Source organism: Stigmatopora nigra, chromosome 8 (assembly GCF_051989575.1).
Source record: "Stigmatopora nigra isolate UIUO_SnigA chromosome 8, RoL_Snig_1.1, whole genome shotgun sequence".
Taxonomy (NCBI): Eukaryota; Metazoa; Chordata; class Actinopteri; order Syngnathiformes; family Syngnathidae; genus Stigmatopora; species Stigmatopora nigra.
The window spans coordinates 3,825,832-3,845,249 of NC_135515.1; the positions used below are offsets into that span (position 1 = coordinate 3,825,832).

A 19,418-nucleotide genomic window follows, 5' to 3' on the forward strand; every position below is an offset into this window, starting at 1 on the left:
GTTAGTCAAAGTTTATTTAGCCTTAAAAATTATACTATAGTTTATGTTTTAGGGGCTACATGTGTCTATTGTAACGGTAGTTTGGTTTAAAGAGTTTGAAAATCAATGACGCAAGTTGTTTCACTCTTTTCCTCAAATGACATTGACTGATTCTTTGCTATCAGTTTGGATTTTTGCCACTTGGTGACTAATTGTCTGCTAATGATGAGATGGCATAGCAAAACATGCGTGGACACTTTTCATGTACCCAAGTGAAGCGTTCTTAGTATTCCCGCAGCGCACCTGGCAATGTGGCGGAGGAGGCGATGCTGATTAGATAAATCACTTCAAGCACTTTCCATCAGCCCAGAAGAATTAGTTTTTTTCTCTCCCCTCAACGCTTTCCCTGGGAGGTTGAAATGCGATTTTGCATTCTGGTTCAAAATGAAAAGCCCTTCATTTTCTTTGGCTTTCTCAATGCCACTTGAGTTTTTTATATAAGATGGGGAGAAAAAACAACTGTCTGTTTAGTACGTGGCTTCTTTTGGTAGTGATCACCATGTCAAAATGTGGGAAGAATATTGAGTTTATTTCTTCTGATGAATGAGTGGTCTGTGTTTTTTTTTTTGCTAGTAGCATTAATTTCCAATAACTATGCGTATAACCTTAATAATGATGTTGAAACCTGGAGTTTAGGGCTTTCAACTGTCAGTAAAAGTTTGAAAAATAGAAAAATAACCTTGGCATTTCTTGACAAGATGGTCACTTTAATATACAAGTGTCAAAGTGGCGGCCCAGGGGCCAAATCTGGCCCGCTGGATCATTTTGTGTGGCCCGGGAAAGTAAATAGAGTGCCAACTTTCTGTTTTAGGATCAAATTAAAATGAAGAGTATAGATATATATTAAATTTCCATATTTTTTCCCTTTTGAAATCAATAATTGTAATTTTTCAATCATTTTTTCTGTTTTTAGTTCAAAATTTATTTTTTTAAATATAAAAATATATTTTTAAAAAAGCTAAAACAAACATTGTTTTATATCTATAAAAAATGGAATATTCAGGGCTTTTAATCCAGTGCTTTTAATATAAAAAACACAATTTCTCATTTACGGTTTAGTTATTTTTGGCCATTATTTTCACCAATCTGATTATTGGACTATAACCCTAAAAATATATCTTGACTAAAAAGTGATTAGAAGTCAAAATACATCTCGATTCCAGACACATTTAAGGTTTATACTGTTAAAAATAGGTCCGCAATAGGTGAGGAAATTTAGAAATGGTGTAGGTGATTGGTGTGGGCAGTTTTCTATACGCGGCAGCTGAACAAAGTACTCCTTTCATTTTATGGAACATCCTCGCGCTCGTGTTCTGAAAACACATTTCTCAGACGAGAGGAATGGATTCTCGCCCATTGCCATGGCAACGCCGAATGTGAGAAGCCTAATGTTGAAAACAGACACCCTCACTTCATAACTGTCAGATGTGTGTTTAAAGGTATACATTTGCAAAATGGGCTGTCATAGAAATGTTAAATGAGCTGTTGATCTCCATTGTTAAAGTGTTATTTCACAACTTTTCCAGGCAAGCTTTCCTTTCGTCAGCTTCAACGCAGCAAATGGCTAATTGTTAGATTCCGAAAGGCCCGATAAACAAGGTCGTAGCCGTCCATCCATTTTTTTGTCCTCAAACGGCAGCCTGTGACGGGAGCTCGATAATCCAAGGTCAGGCAGTTTAACAGAGACAAAACAAAAAGGGGCTAATCCCAACCCACTGCTACGCTCGGGCCTTGACAACAGTTTGACACGCGTCGTCGCAAAGATTTATGCAAGGAAGAAAGGTTGTGTTTAGCATGTGGGATTTGCTGTTGTTTGTCCTGGAGAAAAGAAAACAATGAAACTTGGTCAGGGTTTTTTAAAGGAAGGTTTGCTCAAAGAAAAAATGTTTTTTTGGCACAATACAAGTTTTCAAAGCTGTTTGTCATTTGTCAAACGTGCATTAAAGAAACAACTACTCAAGGTCAAAGTAGAGGGGATTTTAATGAAAAATACCGTATTTTCAGGACTATAAGGCGCACTGCAGTATAAGGCGCACCCTCAACGAATGACACATTTTTATTTTTTTTTCCATATATAAAGTACACTGGATTATAAGGCGCCCTGTCTATTTTGCAGAAAATTTAAGACTTTTAATTGCGCCTTATAGTCCTGAAAATACGGTACTTATATTCAAACATCTGAAAACAAGACAAATACAAGAGTGGTCTTTGATTATCATTGATAGCACTTATTTTAACTGGCAGCCAATGATGAAGTGTACTATGCAAAAATGACTATTCAAGTGCATTGTTTTAAATTCAAAGTATTTGAGTGCAAACAAGATATTAAAACTAAATCCTGGTCAAACTACAAATTAATTTTTCCAATGGCTGAAACTATTCTTTCGATGTTGCTGTTTGGACAACAATTGTCCAAGTTCAATATTGCTCTATGGATAATAAAAAGGGCACCGGATGGATTTTTTGGTGCACATCGGTGGAGGTAATCACGCGGAACAGCTCATCGTCTCGGCGACTCATAAAGCCGACAAGATTGCTCTGTCAAGAAGTAAACAACACGGGTATGAGGAAGGACTCATTTGATAGGAAATGTCAAAGCATGATTGGGTTTAGAAAAAAAGTGTAAATTAGGGTCATTAATCATTAGCTGTGAAAACGGAGGTAGATTGGAGAAGGAAGGACGATGTGCAAAATTTTAACAGACGCTACACTAATTTGACTGAAGATTACTGCGTATTTGTATATTTAACATTTAGGAGATCTGATGTTAATGGAGTTAAAGATTTTTCCGAGATTATTCAATATTATTATTGCACTTTTTCGGGAAAATGATAATCTTTGAGACCAACTTCCTCCTCTGAGCCACTTTCAATTCATTCTTTCAACTCATCGCACGATAAAAACAACAAGTCTCGACTACCGTTTTCTTGACTTCAGTTACCTTCACCTAGGCCTCACTAGCACCTTCTTTTGTACAATAGTGGTACTGGCAGTTGAATTAAAAGTAAACAAAAAGTCTCAAATGCTATTCAAAATATTTAGCATCCACTAAAATAATTCTAATTTGAATCAATACAAAATAAGTATGTCAATGGGACAATTAATAGTACTCCAGTTCACTTTTGTTACTTTATACTATTTTTTTTCAATGAAAAAACAGGGGGGTCTTGAATAGTTATTGATGTAGATGACTTGTAATTTATTTCCCCCAAATGCCAAATTTCTTCCACCAGCAGGAGTCACAAGACCACCGCAATTACTATGGAGGCCCCCCCACCGGACGACCAGTAACAGAAACCCGGAAAAGAGAAGCAGATCGGCCGAAAGTTGGCTGCCTTATGCGGCGATCTCACTTCTTGGACTTTTACTAGGTTAGGAAGGAAGGTTTAGCCGAATAATGGGGCTCCCCACGTTGGAGTTTAGCGATGCGTTTTTAGACGGTCCGGATTTCCGGGATTGCCTCAAGTGTCATGAAATCGAACTGGAGAGGACCAACAAGTTCATCAAGGAGCTCATCAAGGATGGAAATCTTCTCATCGGTGCCCTCAGAAGTGAGTTATGACACTTTGGCGGACATGTTTAGTTTAAAAACTTGCAAACACGCACTTTTTTTGCAGGTTTTCTTGCCGATTGCGAGTGAAAACATTTGCTTTGTGCAGGATTTCTGACTGGTTGCATGCTGAGACTAGTTTGGGAATGTAGTTTTTACACAAAAGTCTTTTAGAAATAGGCATTCCATTGAGTGAAATTGTTTGAATTTAACTTTTTTTAACGTGAATAACATGTTTTTTTTCCAGGGGAATGACATTTTCTTTCTGTGCAGCTGGCAATTTACATGTAAATGTCAAAAGTAATCCTACTTATTCCATAAAAAAATCAGAAAATAATGATTTAAAAGAAAAAAATAGTTCAACCCTGACTGCCATTGACAGTGATAGACGTCCAATCCAATATAACTGGAAAACCTACCAATCAATAACGATTGGACGCCACACCAACCAATTTATCCGACTACAAAAAAATGCAGCTGTGAATACACCTTGAGTCAATTTAACACATTACCCTGAAATCAAGTTGTGTTTTATCCATTTAATGCTGAAATTGAAATTATATTTAAATATGCTTGAGCCGTAACGATAAAATGTCCTCCTTGGTGCACCAGCTGCTTCTCCTGTCGCTTTAATAAATGAAAGTCCAAAGCATCCCGAACTTATTGTGCCAAGGATAATTGATTCCAGATGCAAGTGAAATCCATCTGCATCCGCCCAACTACTTGATATTCACACCTGCTCTCGATAACCACCGCCGACTTGTATTAATTCCCCCGGCGTGGCCCTGCTAATTGAATACACTAATTACGTCTTTGCGAGCCCGGAGGGAGGATAGGGACGAAGCCAATAATGATGCATTTTGGGTCAGTTTCAGGGAATGAACGTGTTTCATTGCCATTGACGCCGATCGACATTCAATCCATTTGCTGTCAGTTTAAATCAATTGGACATCTATCTCTAACAATAACAATGAATTTGTTGGCTTTTTAATTGTCATTGAGGATAATTAATGTTCATTGGCCATCAGCCATCCTATTTCAAATTGTTTACTGTCGTTTATTATTTAAGAAACCTGTTAAATAAAGACCAGATGAACATTAGTGTAGACCAGGGGTGTCAGACTTGGTTCGCGGGCCACACAAAATGATGTGGCGGGCCAGATTTGGCCCCTGGGCCATCACTTTGACACAGGGTGTGGACTAATCTCCAGATTTTCCTTTTTTTCTTCTTTATGGTTGCTAAATTTGACTTTTATTACATTTTATATTCATTCATGTCTGGACCACTTATCCTCACAAGAACCAGGGGGTGCTGGAGCATATCCCAGCCAACTACTGCCAGGGGGGACTGTTGCTAGCCAATCACAAGGCACAATGGAACAATCATACTTGTATAGGGACAATTTAGCATAGAATTAGCCTAGCATGCATGTTTTAAGGGATGTGGGAGGAAACTAGTGTACCCGGAAAAACCCACGCAAGAGGGGGAAACATGCAAACTGCACATAGGAAGGTCAAAGGGGATTGAACCCTCGATCTCAGAACTGTGAAGCAGACATGCTAACCACTGTTTCCTCGGCTCGTCTATATTTATATTCAATAACAATAATAAGAGTAGAAATTACTGAAATTTAATTGCATTAACGGCAATTGGGACCGATCGTGTCATTTTTAGCAGGTTATAATTGGTTAAAAAACAGCTTTAAAGGTGTATTTATGACTTTATTCATTCAATTTGGCTTAACTGCAAAAAAAAAGGTCATCTACATCCAATCTTACGTCATTTTAACTAATCCAAGTCTGTGCTTGTCAATCTCGAATAAATAGTTGACAACACGCATTATGTTATTATGAACCTGGCACTTGTCCCGTAAACAACATTTTCACGTGTTCTGACACAGTGCATAGTTTAGTCCGACGACACCGTCTGGGCGTAGTTATGAAAATAATAATAGTGATCTGTTATCCCGTCTGCTCTGGAGCTCTGGGAGCTTTTCTGTGTTGATGTGAGGATAGATGACGCTTCTACGCCTGGGCCAAAAGGAAGTGTCCTGTAAACACGCTCCCTTGTGTAACTCTCCGCCTCCTCCCTTCTGTCCTCATGTAGCAGTTGTCTTGACATCACTCTGCTTTTGCTGCGGGGGAAGAATCTGTATGAGGAAAAATATCATGACTAAAGCCTGCAGAAGAAGCTTAAATTAGCTCTACATACCCTTGCACTTCTTAGATTTAACACTAGAAGGAGCTAGTCACTTAAACAGCGACTCTGTTAGCGTCGGTAGTTTACTACGTCAGTTTTTATCAAATTTACTTAAGTATTTTGGATAAAAACTGCGAAAAAAATTGAGCAATGGTAATTGAAACAAAGTTAGAATGTTAAGTTTTCGTTTTTTGGTTCACCATTTTAATTTTTGATTCATTTCGAAAGGCAATGTCGTGTTTTAAATCGGTTTTGCATTTTGGGTGGTTAAAACGTTTATTTATTTTGAAAATAAAGTAGAATGCTCACTTTGTTTTGCTTTAAAATGGCAGTCGGGCAAAAAATGGCTGGGCACGCCTTATTTAGTAGAAGTAAAGTTGTTTTGCAAACTACTTGTGAGAGAAAATATGAATCATATCATGAATTTACTCGAGCTGTACTCTAATTGTGAGTGTCACTTGGAAGTGTCTAAGTTGTCATGGAAATAGGTCATCAGATGAAAAAAATGTTTCTGTTGTCACTACTGTGAGTGTTTCACTCTGTCAAAACGTCAAATAAATTGAGATTGACACAAACTTGAAACGAGGCATAGCGCCTCAGTATATATAAAATATGATAAGAAGCAAAAAAAGCCGCATTCATTTTGCCCGGGGGGCCACATACAGCTCGAGAGCCACGTGTTCACTCACCATCCCTGGTATAAATCATCACTCAGTTAAGTATAAAGCAAATGAGTTCCATTTATGTTTTAGTTTCAGTCTAAAAGTGACTTAGAGTTTATAATGAGGTGTTTTTTTTATTTCATGAAGACATTAAATTCTTTCCATAAACACTTCCTTAAAGTTGCTAACTGGCTACTTATAGAGAGGCTCTGATTGGTCCATCCCCAGAAGGTAGTTAGCCATGCAAAGCGAGTAGATGAGATGCTGCGGTTACTGTCGTTAAGGTCCGTCAAAAATAAAATTCCTATCATAACGGCTGGCGTGCTGGAAGCGTGGCGTCCTTGTTTTGATTCACGGCGTAATTGTACAATGACGATGTACGTGCTGGGAAACATAATGTCGGTGTTAGCGTTTATTCTCGGCACGATAAGAGTGGCAATCAATGGTACTCCATGTGAAGAATGCAGAAATGCTGAAAAAAAGATTTGAGCTGTGCATAAATAGTTTTTCTTTAGAGACGTAAGAGGGTATTACAAAGTTTCTTCTTATACTTTGATTGGAATTTGTAAGTATCTGTCAATGACTTTTGAGACGTGTTATGGAGGCTAGTTGCTCTCTGTTTGTGAAGATTAACTGTTATTATTTGAATAGCTGAGTTAGAAATGTTTTTTTTTTTTCATTTAGAAGGTTCGCGGACGATTTTATATATAATATTTAGATTTTTTTAGTATTAAAAGAACTGGATTAATAGCCCTGAATATTCAATTTTTTATAGATCTAAAACAATGTTTATTTTAGCTTTTTTTATATATTTTTAGATTTTACAAAATGATTTTTGAACTAAAAACAGAAAAAAATGATTAAAAAAATACAATACTGATTTAAAAGGAGGAAAATCAGGAAATTTAATATAAATCTATACTCTTCATTTTAATTTGATCCTAAAACAGAAAGTCGGCACTCATGATTTAATATCCCGGGCCAGACAAAATCATGTGGTGGGCCATATTTGGCCCCCGGGCCGCCACTTTGACACATGTGCACTAGACAGAAGAAGGAGATGATTAAATGATGTTGAAATTCTAAGTTTGAAGTTGTGGGCCTCTTGCAACAATTTCAAAGTCAAAAAGAACTGCAAAAATGTTCCATTGCATTTTGGTACGAACTGGAGGAATCCAATGATGGACTTTCCTGGTGTGAATACACGCTATAACTCCTGGGAGTTGAGTCCGAGATCCTAGCCAAACCTTCAAAATACGGCTGAAAATGAATTTATTCCATTTGGGAATATATCTATATTGGAACCACCAAGGATAAGAAAAAGAAAATGGCTCTGAATACTTTACAGCTTCCACCTTGTTGTCTTTCATCAGAAAGTAAGTGATCAAGGTGTTATTCTTCATTCCCGACCAGATGGAACGATCGCTCTCAGTTTCTAACAAAGGTGAGAACACAAGCACAAAGGCATCCTGCAAACAATAAGATTCTTTTTGTCCCTTTCTCTGGAACATTGTGTTGGAAAAAAAACACCATTTCATCACTGTTGATTGGGGGCGAAGAGGTTGCCAAAGGCAAGTGCCTCTTTCTATTATCCTGCTTGGGCTCCATGGGGAGGAGAGTGAGGAAAGAAATGGCCAAATACATTGTGGAAATTTGATGGAAATGAAAGAGTGGATATTGACTTCAGGTAACTTATAGCGTCAGCCTGTCACTTGCACAGCAGTGTCCAAGGACCAGCTTGTGAGATGGGAAAACCAGTGATACTTTTCGCACCTTCTGACAACTGCAAAAACAAAAAAATACTATTGTGTTTTATTGAGATGAACAAGAATGGATGGGTTTTTCCATTTAAGATTCTGAACTAAGGATGTCCTCGATTTGAATCAGAATGTATCAGAAAGTGGGTCCAATTGCGTCATTTTCAGAGTACAGTGTTCCCTCGGTTATTGCGGTTAATGGGGACCGGGATAAGTGAATTTCCGCAAAGTAGGGATTCCCCTTCAAAAATGCCTAATTTGAATTTAATTCAACATTTTTATTTATTCATTTTTTTAATTAAAAAAATAATAATAATATATATATTTATTTTTTTACCCCCCTGTATACAGTACACCATATATAATACAGGTAGAGAGAGTTAAATTCATGTTATAACAAAAAAAAACTGTAAAATATGTTGTTTCAATGTAATATTTGTATTTTTTTCCCAAAAAAATCCGTGAAGCTCTGAGTCCGCGGTAGCTGAACCGCAAAGTAGCGGGGGAACACTATTAAAAAGTCTGCAGTACGATTATTTGGGGGCTTAGTTTTGACCAAACAGGGTATTTTGATCTAATTATACCCCGAATGGAATCCAAACAAGCCATAGTATCACATTCTTTAAAAAGAGCTTGAGTAGGTGTCTTTTGAATCCCAATTTTCTAAACACGGCGAGTTGTGACAGGCACGGTTCGGCCTCCATGCGTGCTGTTGCCCTGGAGATGAAATTGCTGCGGTCCCCCAAGGAGCGTCTCTCTCGTACGATGCCTGCTAACCGACACGCCACCGGAAAAAAAGCCGAGAGCATTTCGTTTGTGATTAAACCGGCGCGCAAAGATGCCCCCGTGGCTAATATCGTTCTCGCTCCGGACCCCCCGCGGCGCCGAAGGATCATTTCAGCACAAAATAATCACAGTCCGGGCTCGATCAAACGCTTGTCAAGCGCTATAAAATTAGATGCGGCTATTTTTAGGATCCTGGATGTTCTTCTAATAAGTGCAAAACGCTTTATTTTACGGAAGCGAGGCGCTTTCATCATGTTGCTCTTCTCATGTAAGACATTTTAGTCCTTCTTGTGTAGCCTTTTTTTTCTTTTTACTGCCCCTTCTACACTTGCCTGGCTCACCATATCTCTTTTTCGCTACGTATAATCAAAGTGTAGCACTGCAAATTCCATCTTCTGTCAGACCAGATGAAGACGAGCTATCTGGGGAGCCGTGACATCTCTACTTGGCCATATCCTTTCGATGTGGCCCTTTTATTTGGGGCTTTTATCCCTTATTTCCCCACAGACTTGTCGAGAAGAAGCTATTGGAACCTCTTGTGTTAGTCGCCCTATTCTAGAAGCCCTTTCACTCTTGTTTACTTTGTGCTGAGATCAATACATTTACAGGGAAAATGGAGAAGGAAGTATCCTAACCCTTAAACGGTGCAAGGAAACTAAATTTTAGGAATAAATCTGACTTTAGGTGACTTTTTAATCAGATCAGGTTCTGTATTCAAACTTATTTGTTCCGAAAACAAATGCACTATTGTTCCTGCAATTACCTAATCTTGTTATTACTTTTAATACTATTTATTCCTTCATTATTTTTATGTCCTCTACTTTTATTCATTAATATGACTATTTGTATCTATGTTGGGGTGAAAAAATGAAATTATACCCACGAGGGAAGTGATTATAACTAATTTTGTTCATATTTAAATATGTTTGTACTTTGCTGTCATTTGCTTTAAAGCAGGGGTTTCCAAAATATGGTCAGCGGGTCAATTCCAGGCCCCTTTCCAGTTTTAATTGGGCTAGAGAAAATAACACCTGATTCAGATGATTTATTCAACAAATAAAAGTGGAACAATTTCATATTTGAGATCGCAAAAATCAAATAAATGATGTCGCTTATGGAAATTATACTCAAATCAAATTATTAATCCGCTTGAGTTTTTTTGTTTCAATGAATATTTGGTGGATACTTCTATTATTTTTTATCAGAAATGGTAGAAGTGGCATACAAGACAGCACCCTCCCGTGTTTATTTGTGGGTTTTACGCCTGTCTGAATGTCAGAGGTCGTCCATTATTGATGGCACTGCAAGCGGCTTTAGACCGCGAGCAAGTTATTGATCCCAAAATCTGCAGCCACACGGACAAAGTGGGAGCATACATCTTGTGGAAACGTTGCCCTAAGCGGCACTCGGGGCGCCCTTTGCCGCATTTACAAGCACTCATCGTTCACTGTAACGTAGATGTCCCTAAAAGAGGCTTTCGATTTGAGGTCTGACCGAGCACAAATATGACGATATTGTGTATTTTTTTGTATGTATTCAACCCATTAATCTGTCACTTAGATTCCGAAACAATTTTCTGTTTTATCACATTATTTGGAGCAATATTGCTTAATTATCTTCCAGCATGTGTGAGATCATCGACACAGTATAGATAATACTGGACACTTTTTTACGCTAGCACTCAGTAATCCCTATTTTTATTTCATATTTTTGGTTTATTGGCAATAGTAAAAAAACACCTAAGTGTACTTTTATACATACTATACAACACAAACCTTTACTCCACTATCAGCAATCTATCCAATCAAAATTCTGCGTGTAAAGTATCAAAAATAACTTCTCAACCCTTGTATTTTAACCAATAATTATGAGTTATTATCATTTATTTTTGCCAATTTGTAGGTACCTTCTGAATATCAGACAAATCATGTAAACCACAACAGTGTTATAAAAAATATAATAATGATAAATAAAGGACTTCTTTGAATATATATAACAATTAGTGCTTGTCAATCTCACTTCTATATTTCCTAAGTATTTCATTTTTTTTAACTTATGAACCACTGCAGCTGTTCCACAGTGAGATTTTCATATTTGTTCTAACTAGTGGAATTTTAAACATAAAATTCTACTCGGGTTATGTTTATTAACTTTAAGTTGGAAAAAAAAATAATTAACAGTTGAGACTTTACTTTAGACGTAACGCGGATAATTTGTTGATGAAGTTAGCATTAAATTTTCCGCTCTTTCTTGTTTTTCTTGTCCAGATCTTTCTGCCGCCGTCCAGAAGTTCTCCCAATCGCTTCAGGAATTCCAGTTCGAGTGCCTCGGTGACGCCGAGACGGATGATGAGGTCAACATTGGTGAGTTTTTTTGGTTGTAATGTACGTCTTCTACAGCAAAAAACTTTGCTGAATCGTAAATCTGATTTAGCCGTCAGCTTTACAGACTTCGCCATTTTCTCTCCCTTGACATAAACCTGCTTGACATTAGCGTTTAGATCTGATTACCTTAAAAAAAACAGCCATTTTACATAATCCACAAATGTATGCCATTAAATAATCAATGATTAAAGCTCCTTCTAATTAAAACCTCAACTATTATATACGCTATAATTGATGTTTCGAAGGCTTTCTCGGTTCTGCTTATCAAAATGACTAATTGTGACCAGTGTCAGAGATTAATGAAGGTCTGAACAGTAAAACCTTCCAGCAGGAAAATGAAAGCATCTGTGCAAAAAATCAGTCCATCTGGATCTTCTTTCTACTCCTGCATTTTCATTTTTGCCGCTCATTATTCTCAGTTTGAAGTTTCGACTAGCTAGCTTCAGAATTACGGCTCATCTACGATGGGAGAGTGACGCTCGACCTTCTCCACTGAACGTAAAGCGAATAGACGCCATAAAGGCTGCGTGATAGGCGGCTTGTTGGGAGAGGCCAATTATACTCGCTAGTGTGGGATAAAAATGCGTAAAAAAACCTCACATCGACCATTGGCTGTCTTTGTTCGGGGTTGTCAGGAATCAGTTTGTTTACCTGGATGGTTCAATTGACAAAAGAACTGTTCACCCATTATCTGTCAGATATGCGGACTAATAGACGCCATGTTTTTCCAAGAAGTGTTTTTTTTATTTTTATTCGGAGTGAAAAGGAAGAATGGAGCCTTCTGGCATGGGTTGGGTTTACACAATCGAATGAAATCCAACATGAGGGCTATATCAAGAATAGTGTCTACATAAAGATGGGTAGAAAACTAAATTCTGCCAAGGCTGAAGAATAGTGGCAAATAGATTTTTTAACCCAAAGCAATTTGGGGTATTTTGTTATTAATTGTAAGAAAGGGAGAAATCAATTACCGGAATTAATGATTGTTAAGATAATCATGTTTTGACGCTCATTTTGATTGATTCTCATTTTTCAGTTAGGGCCAAAACACAAGGTTTTTTACCCAAATACTCATTTCCAATGGCAAATAACATTGGAAATTTGGAAGAAAAATAATCATCCAACTTATTTTTTTGTCTGATCCAGATAAATTACACATAAAAATTCAGGAATCAAAAATTTGTATACAGTTTTTACAAATAAAAACTCATTGCAGGGTTTTGACAATGGAAAATCATTCAAATTCGATTCTATCGCAACAAAGCTATGTAATATCTATTTTCTACAGTTTGCATTCTTTTCTTCAATTCATGTTTATACAAGACTCATAGTACAGTTAGGTTTCAAAATGTAATCTCATACTGTCTAACAAATAAGGGTTACATCCCTAATTCTTGGAGGAATGTAGCTTCTGCCACTGAAAGATACAAGAAAAAATATATATAGTACTCAAGTCTCAAGTACTTGTTGAAAGACCCTGCAGAAATAAATGGAGTCATCAGTGAGGGCGAACCCGACCAGGAAACTCCCCAGGCGGAACCGGGCGGACTTGAGTGTGAATGCCAGCCACGGCGCGCCTTCGTTTGATCCTCCCCACTTCCAACGCGTCACGTCGGAACCCCGCAGGCGAGTCGGCCTGACCTTCCATCGATTTGAGTCCGTGACATTCTCCGGTGAATCGATGCCACCAAAGGATTTCGGCGAAGATAGAAATTTTTATAAAATGTTGGAAAGTTGCTCGCTCGAAGGTCGATACAAAAGCTTCACCATCGAGTTGTACATCAAATCTCCCCTGACCCTCTAACCTGAGTAACTTTCTATTGTCAATATATTGCAGCTAAAGTCTTGATCGGTTATGTTTCTACTCTTGTTGTGGTAGCGAATCTTGGCATTATTTATCATTTTATTGAGAGTGGAGCCGAAATGGTGGTATCGCAACATAACCTAGGCTTAATACCATGTAAAGTGGTACCTCTACCTACGAGATGCTCGTAGATATCTGTTATACACTAAAGTTTAGTGTATAACAGATATCTACGAGCAATGAACAATTTCCAGAAAATACACAGCGCTTGACGACATTTTTGTGCATTATTTTCAGAATATTTTGAAGGGAATACAACAACAAACAGCCCATCAATAGCAAATCTCTCTTTCTGTCCCTCTCTGTACCCTCTCTGCAAAATCCGCCCAATTTTAGTTCTATTAAACACATTTTATTACTATTAAACCCACTAGTTATGTGTTAAATGGCGAATTAGAAGAAATAAAACATTTTTTCCAATCCAATATCCTGTTTTTGCTGTTTTATCAGAGGGTTGGAACAAATTAATTTGTTTTAAATTCATTTCAATGGGAAACGTTTGCTTGAGTTACGAGAAGATTGACATACGAGCTCAGTCCTGGAACGAATTAAGCTCGTATGTAGAGGTACGCTTGGGTCTTAAGGTTCCTTTTTCAAGGTTGTGGGTGCTTATCTTTCCTCCATTTGAGCGAACTGCGAGTCGTAAGCACCCTTGACTCCAATTAGCTGTCTTTGGAGTGCCATCACTGGTTGCCTGAGACCTTTTGTGCGCTTGATAAAGGAGCCGCTAGATTTAATGGGAGGCCGGGTGAGCAAAAATCATTGCTCCTTTCACTTTAAGGCTCCGCGGCGGAAATGGGCCAACGTATCGACAGTGACGCATGGCCGCCGACCAAGCTTGGCCGAGGTAGTCGCCTCGCCCCGGACCCGCGGCTCGTAATAGGCCGTTAGTTTCCTATTGGCAATAAGACGCCGTTAAACAAGCCGGCAGGGGGAGGAAAAATAAAGTTGAGTAATCAATGCTTTTCGCTCAATTTCCAGTATTGCTTTTTTTTTTTTGGTTTATGTTATTGCTGGAGTTCGGACAGCTGCGCGACTTTATTAGGTTTTAAAATATGCTGCAGAGAAAGCTCGGAGGCTGCGCTTCCATAAAGAATTTAGAGTCGCCCCGCCCGCCCGCCATGCTCGCGGGGGGCAGCATCTGACGTTTAACGACTCCAGGGCGAAACAGACGCGCCTTGTTTAACTAACGGTGTTGCATCTGTAAAATTGTTGTTAAAAGTTGCTTCTTGGTTGTGTTTCAGCTCAGTCTTTTAAGGAGTTTTCCAAACTGCTCAATACGGTGGAAGAGGAGAGACGACGATTGGTAAGAATGCCCATTTTTTAAGTAAAAAATAGGGTTGAAATCCCTCAAAAATTTTACAGAAAATTTTTTTTGCACTTTTTTTGTCATTAATTCCTTCCATCCGATTAGATTGGACCATACTTGCCGTCAATGGCAACAAATTACTTCTGAGAATGCAGTTTACCTTTGAGACTTTCCAATCTTTACTTTTTGCTTTTGTTCTGTTCTTTATTGTTTAAAAGAATTGTCGTGTAGTGACCCAAAGGCTCAGTATGAAAAATGTTCAACAGCTAATAATTCCCAACCCCCAACTGGGAAAACAATAACAAGTCCTCTTGATCAAAATAAAGCATTGCTATTCAAGCGTCTCTCCTTAAGAATGGAATTATAATTCTATGTGGAAATAGTGTCAAACAACACAGGCATTCATTTGTTTTGATTTATAAATCAGTTTGGACATTGTTTTGGTTGATTGTGATGTATTACTAGTGTAGTTTTCTGTAAAAAAATAAAAAATGACTCCAAACTTTGGAGTTTCTGTTTTGGAAGAACTTTTCCATCATTACTAAATGTGTCATTTAAAAAAAAACGTTATTTTCTCAAATTCTTCAAATCGCTTTTCCATTAAAATAACAATAGACAAACCTCCTCTAATCTTAATCTGTAAAAAATAACCCAAAAATGCCAAAATTCTTTCTACTTCCATCAACTGAAACACAATGGTTCTCTGCCATGTAACTCCTTTGGGCGACCAGTCATGTGTGTCATCCAAAATCAACCAAGATAGGCTCTCTTTCAGCAGAATAAACAACGGACGGATGGGCTATAATCCTTAAACCCGCTTTACTACGCATCACACCCCCACCTTCCAACTGTCATAAATAATTGACGCATTTTTTTGATATCATTGATTTCAGGGAAGTCGTTTTTGTGTGTGTGTATGTGTGTAAGGGCCACATAAATATAGAGCAGGCATTGAAACACGCGCTATTAACTGATCCTATTCCGGCCCTGGGTGATTTAAATGTCCATTAGGCGATAGGTCAGAGACTCGTATCAACCAGTTGTAAATTCAAACAAGACGGATGTGCTTTTATGGAATACACCATTGGATTACCCACTGGCTGCCAATAAACTGCTGCATGGGTGAAATGTAATTTGCACTGTTGGTTGCTGGCCTAATTTAATGCAAACAATAAAGGAAGTAGACCGAAGTAAACTTTGATAAGCAATTTAGACACAGACTGGCAAGCCTTTGTACAAAATACTTGCAAAAAGATAGGAATGCTTTACTATAAACTGAGATGTCCCAACTTGACTATAGCATCCCATTTAGTTTACAATTACCCATAATTAATATATAATATTACTTCAGGTTAGAATAGTGGGTGTAACTTGCAAAGCCTGGCGACCCACCAGGCTTACAAAAGTACCGGAGTACACTCTAAAGTACATTTTCTTATATTTTAATATATAATATTACTTCAGGTTAGAATAGTGGGTGTAACTTGCAAAGCCTGGCGACCCACCAGGCTTACAAAAGTACCGGAGTACACTCTAAAGTACATTTTCTTATATTTTAATATATAATATTACTTCAGGTTAGAATAGTGGGTGTAACTTGCAAAGCCTGGCGACCCACCAGGCTTACAAAAGTACCGGAGTACACTCTGAAGTACATTTTCTTATATTTTAATATATAATATTACTTCAGGTTAGAATAGTGGGTGTAACTTGCAAAGCCTGGTGACCCACCAGACTTACAAAAGTACTTTGAAGTACATTTTTTATATTTTATGTATACTGTGTGGGTTTTTTTCAAAGACGGATGTCGCTGTTATCCATTAAATAATGCAGGGGTGTCAAACATCTGGCCCGCGAGCCTCAAGTGGCCCACTAGTTCATGTACGCTTGTCTTTTTTAATCAACAGCTGACAAAAATATTGTGACTAAGTTTATACTGCAAAATGGTATTATCGAGATTTGGTAGACATGTTGGTGGGAGTATTTTCTTTTTCTTTGATTTAATTTTTTCTATCTTTAAAAGGATCATCTAAAGCCAGATTAGCCCTTTTGTCGTTTTACTCCTTTTTCACATCTGGACTGAATAGTTGGCCTAAAAATAACTCATCTGATAAGCCTCGTTGTCAAAAGCCAAACCTCAAATGGCAAATGAGGAAGAAACCTTGATTTTTTTTCCTTCTCTTTCTCTCCTCCATTTTCCTTCACATTTAGGATTGACTTGTTCCACAAGTCCAATTTGCACAACGTCAGGCATGACACCATTTATTGTCTGCTGACTCCGTGGGAGACCAACCTTGAAATTATGTTGTGATTGGCGGACTAGAGACAACATTTTCATTTTTTTTCCTCCATTTTGCCCACTCAAAATGGATTGCATTCCTGGAATATCTGAAACGCTCATCCTCATAAGGATCCCAGTTAACTATGACACACTAGATAGGGGACAGCCAATTGCAAAGCACAAAGTGACAGACAATTTTACAAATTAATTCATGTTAAAAATAGATTAATTTATGAGTTTATTCTATTTTTTTGTAGTTATTAATCCCTGATCCTTGTATTTGAGGGCTGAAATCACAAATAAGGGAGAGCAAACTATATTTAACTACATTTTATTGACTTTTTTAAAGCTATTTTAACGTTTTCTCTGTCTATTTGATTTCTGCTATAAAAATAGGAACATAAAAAATAAACATAAAACGTCAAATTCATGTAGAAAGAAAGACAAATGTCTTATAAACACAATTCTTTCACACCCATTTTTAATCAACAGATTCATTCTGTATAAAACTTTAAGTCAATAATGCCAGGAAAAGTATATTGCATCTTTTGTATTTATTAGAGTATATACTGTACAAACATCTTATATTCTTAGTAATAAGTGCCAGGTTTTAATTTACATTGTAATTCACACCTTCTCCCGCTGCTTTTTAAAATGAACAACAAAAGCCTCTTCATCCCTTAAGTGCTATTTGGTTGTGCAGACTCGTATTTATTTCCCACGTTGACACTTTTCTTCTACTTTACATTTCCTTCAATGGACTTTAAACACGTTTCAAAAGCATTTAGACACTCGGCTTCATAGTTTGTGTTTCTGTCAAGCCTTTTTTTATGTGAGCGTAAGTGTGTGTATTTGCACAATGGCTTGACTTTGTGAGCACCTTTTTGTGCAGAACTCGTGACTTCAGGAATGTTTCCGATGACCCTGAAACAACCGTGCCAAATAAAGGCAGCCCTTGTTCTTAACAGAGTTGGGCCAAAGTTTATTTGATGAGGGTTGGAAAACTATTTAGAGCAGAAGATAAAAAGTCAGAGAATTTGTGGTGAATTACTATATAAATCCAAACCTCAATAATGTAAAGAATATGTCCAAATTGTTAACTTAACCACAATATGTTGTAAATCAGGCATGAGTTGGACAGTTTTTATTTAATATAGCCTGCTTTATGAGATTAAATTTAACCAATATTCTATTGTATTTCTTGGATTCTGTTGTTTGTTTTTTTGTTTTTCAACTTTTAAAATCAACTAAACTATTATTCACATTTTCATTTTAGCTAATATATGGCCGCAATGCTACTTAACTATGAAAATAATTGAACCTGCAAAATGTATTTAGAACACAACATTGTGTTTTGAAATGAATCGTTATGGTAAGTTCAAATGGTGAACCAAAAACAAATACTTAACAACATTTTATTTTTTTGTATACTTAATAGTTTGGTAAAAACTGCTGTAGTAAACTATGGAAAATTTGCAGTATTTTGCAGTCATGATACAATATACCTATATTATTTAACCCCCCCCCCCCCCCCCATCGAGAAGTGAAACTTATCATAGTATAGTAATGAAAAAAATCCTAACTTTACAGTCTTGCTGCAGGTGCCATTTGCACACCAGATAAATATTTAGCCGTGCAATAAGATTGTTCCACCAACCAACCTCCCACTTTTGCACGCCTACTGAAACTAATTTACACTCTGCTTTTTTTTTTTTTTTTTTTTTAATAAAGGTCATTTCACACCCTCGGCATGAAATGGGAGATTTTATTTGATCGTAATGACGAGGGTGGAATGTTTATTAAGCATTCATTCTGTCTTCCGATGGCTTTAACGGGCCGGGCTAATTTCTTTAGGGCGCCGGGCGGATTCTATCGTTGGGAATGTAGTTGCGAGTGCTAGCTACTGTACATTTTTAATGCCTTGCTTCTGGCAATCATTAACGGGGAAAGTGGCTCAAAACCAAGGAATAGAAATGAGTTTTTTTGGGGGAAATATGTTTTGCTATTTGGAACGCAACATGTTGACATTATGGTGAATTTATGCTGAATTACTTCTCATTTTTCATCACAAGGGTCGCAAGGGTGCTGGAGCCTATCCAAATTAAATGTGCGTAGTGGGCGTGGGACTTCCTAAAATGAATTAATGCTAAATTATTGATAAATTAAACTGTTATTTTAGCCAAATATCATTTTTTTAACTTCTCTTATAACTTAATGATGGGAGCAAGTAGCTATTTGACTTTTTTAATGTCAAACTGTTCACTTAAATCCACTTTTTTTGGACCTGCTTTTTATTCACACATTTTTTTTGAGATGACATGATGCCTGCGGGTTTTTCCCCTCTTGAAATCGAAGCTTAAACTCGCCCTAAATCGATATTCATCTTAACATTTGATGTCGACTTTGGTTGTCCCTGCAAGATGCAGTTGTGTTTTGTTACTTCTTGACTCCTCCACACTTCATTTGCTCGACAGACTGCCTATTTTCTGAAAGCACCGCGACCTTAAAGAAATCAATACCACCAGGCTGAGAGCTTGCTCCTGGTTACTGATAATGCGTCATAAATATGCTCCTGCTAACATGGAT

General features: G+C 37.4%; 1 protein-coding gene across 4 annotated transcripts in view; it reads left to right on the forward strand.

Annotated features, from left to right (window-relative positions):
• Positions 1 to 2,517: 2,517 nt before the first annotated feature.
• Positions 2,518 to 19,418, forward strand: part of arhgap42b (Rho GTPase activating protein 42b) — a 40,537-nt gene continuing 23,636 nt past the window's right edge. The window contains exons 1-4 of one of the 4 annotated variants that reach the window (XM_077722206.1): positions 2,518 to 2,600; positions 3,276 to 3,590; positions 11,262 to 11,357; positions 14,487 to 14,548. In XM_077722206.1, coding sequence (XP_077578332.1) covers positions 3,437 to 3,590; positions 11,262 to 11,357; positions 14,487 to 14,548 — 312 coding nt within the window. In that variant the 5' untranslated portion in view covers positions 2,518 to 2,600; positions 3,276 to 3,436. Of the gene's footprint in view, positions 2,601 to 3,275; positions 3,591 to 7,824; positions 7,896 to 11,261; positions 11,358 to 14,486; positions 14,549 to 19,418 lie in introns of those variants that run through there. The other 3 variants (XM_077722208.1, XM_077722205.1, XM_077722207.1) reach the window with 3 other exon arrangements.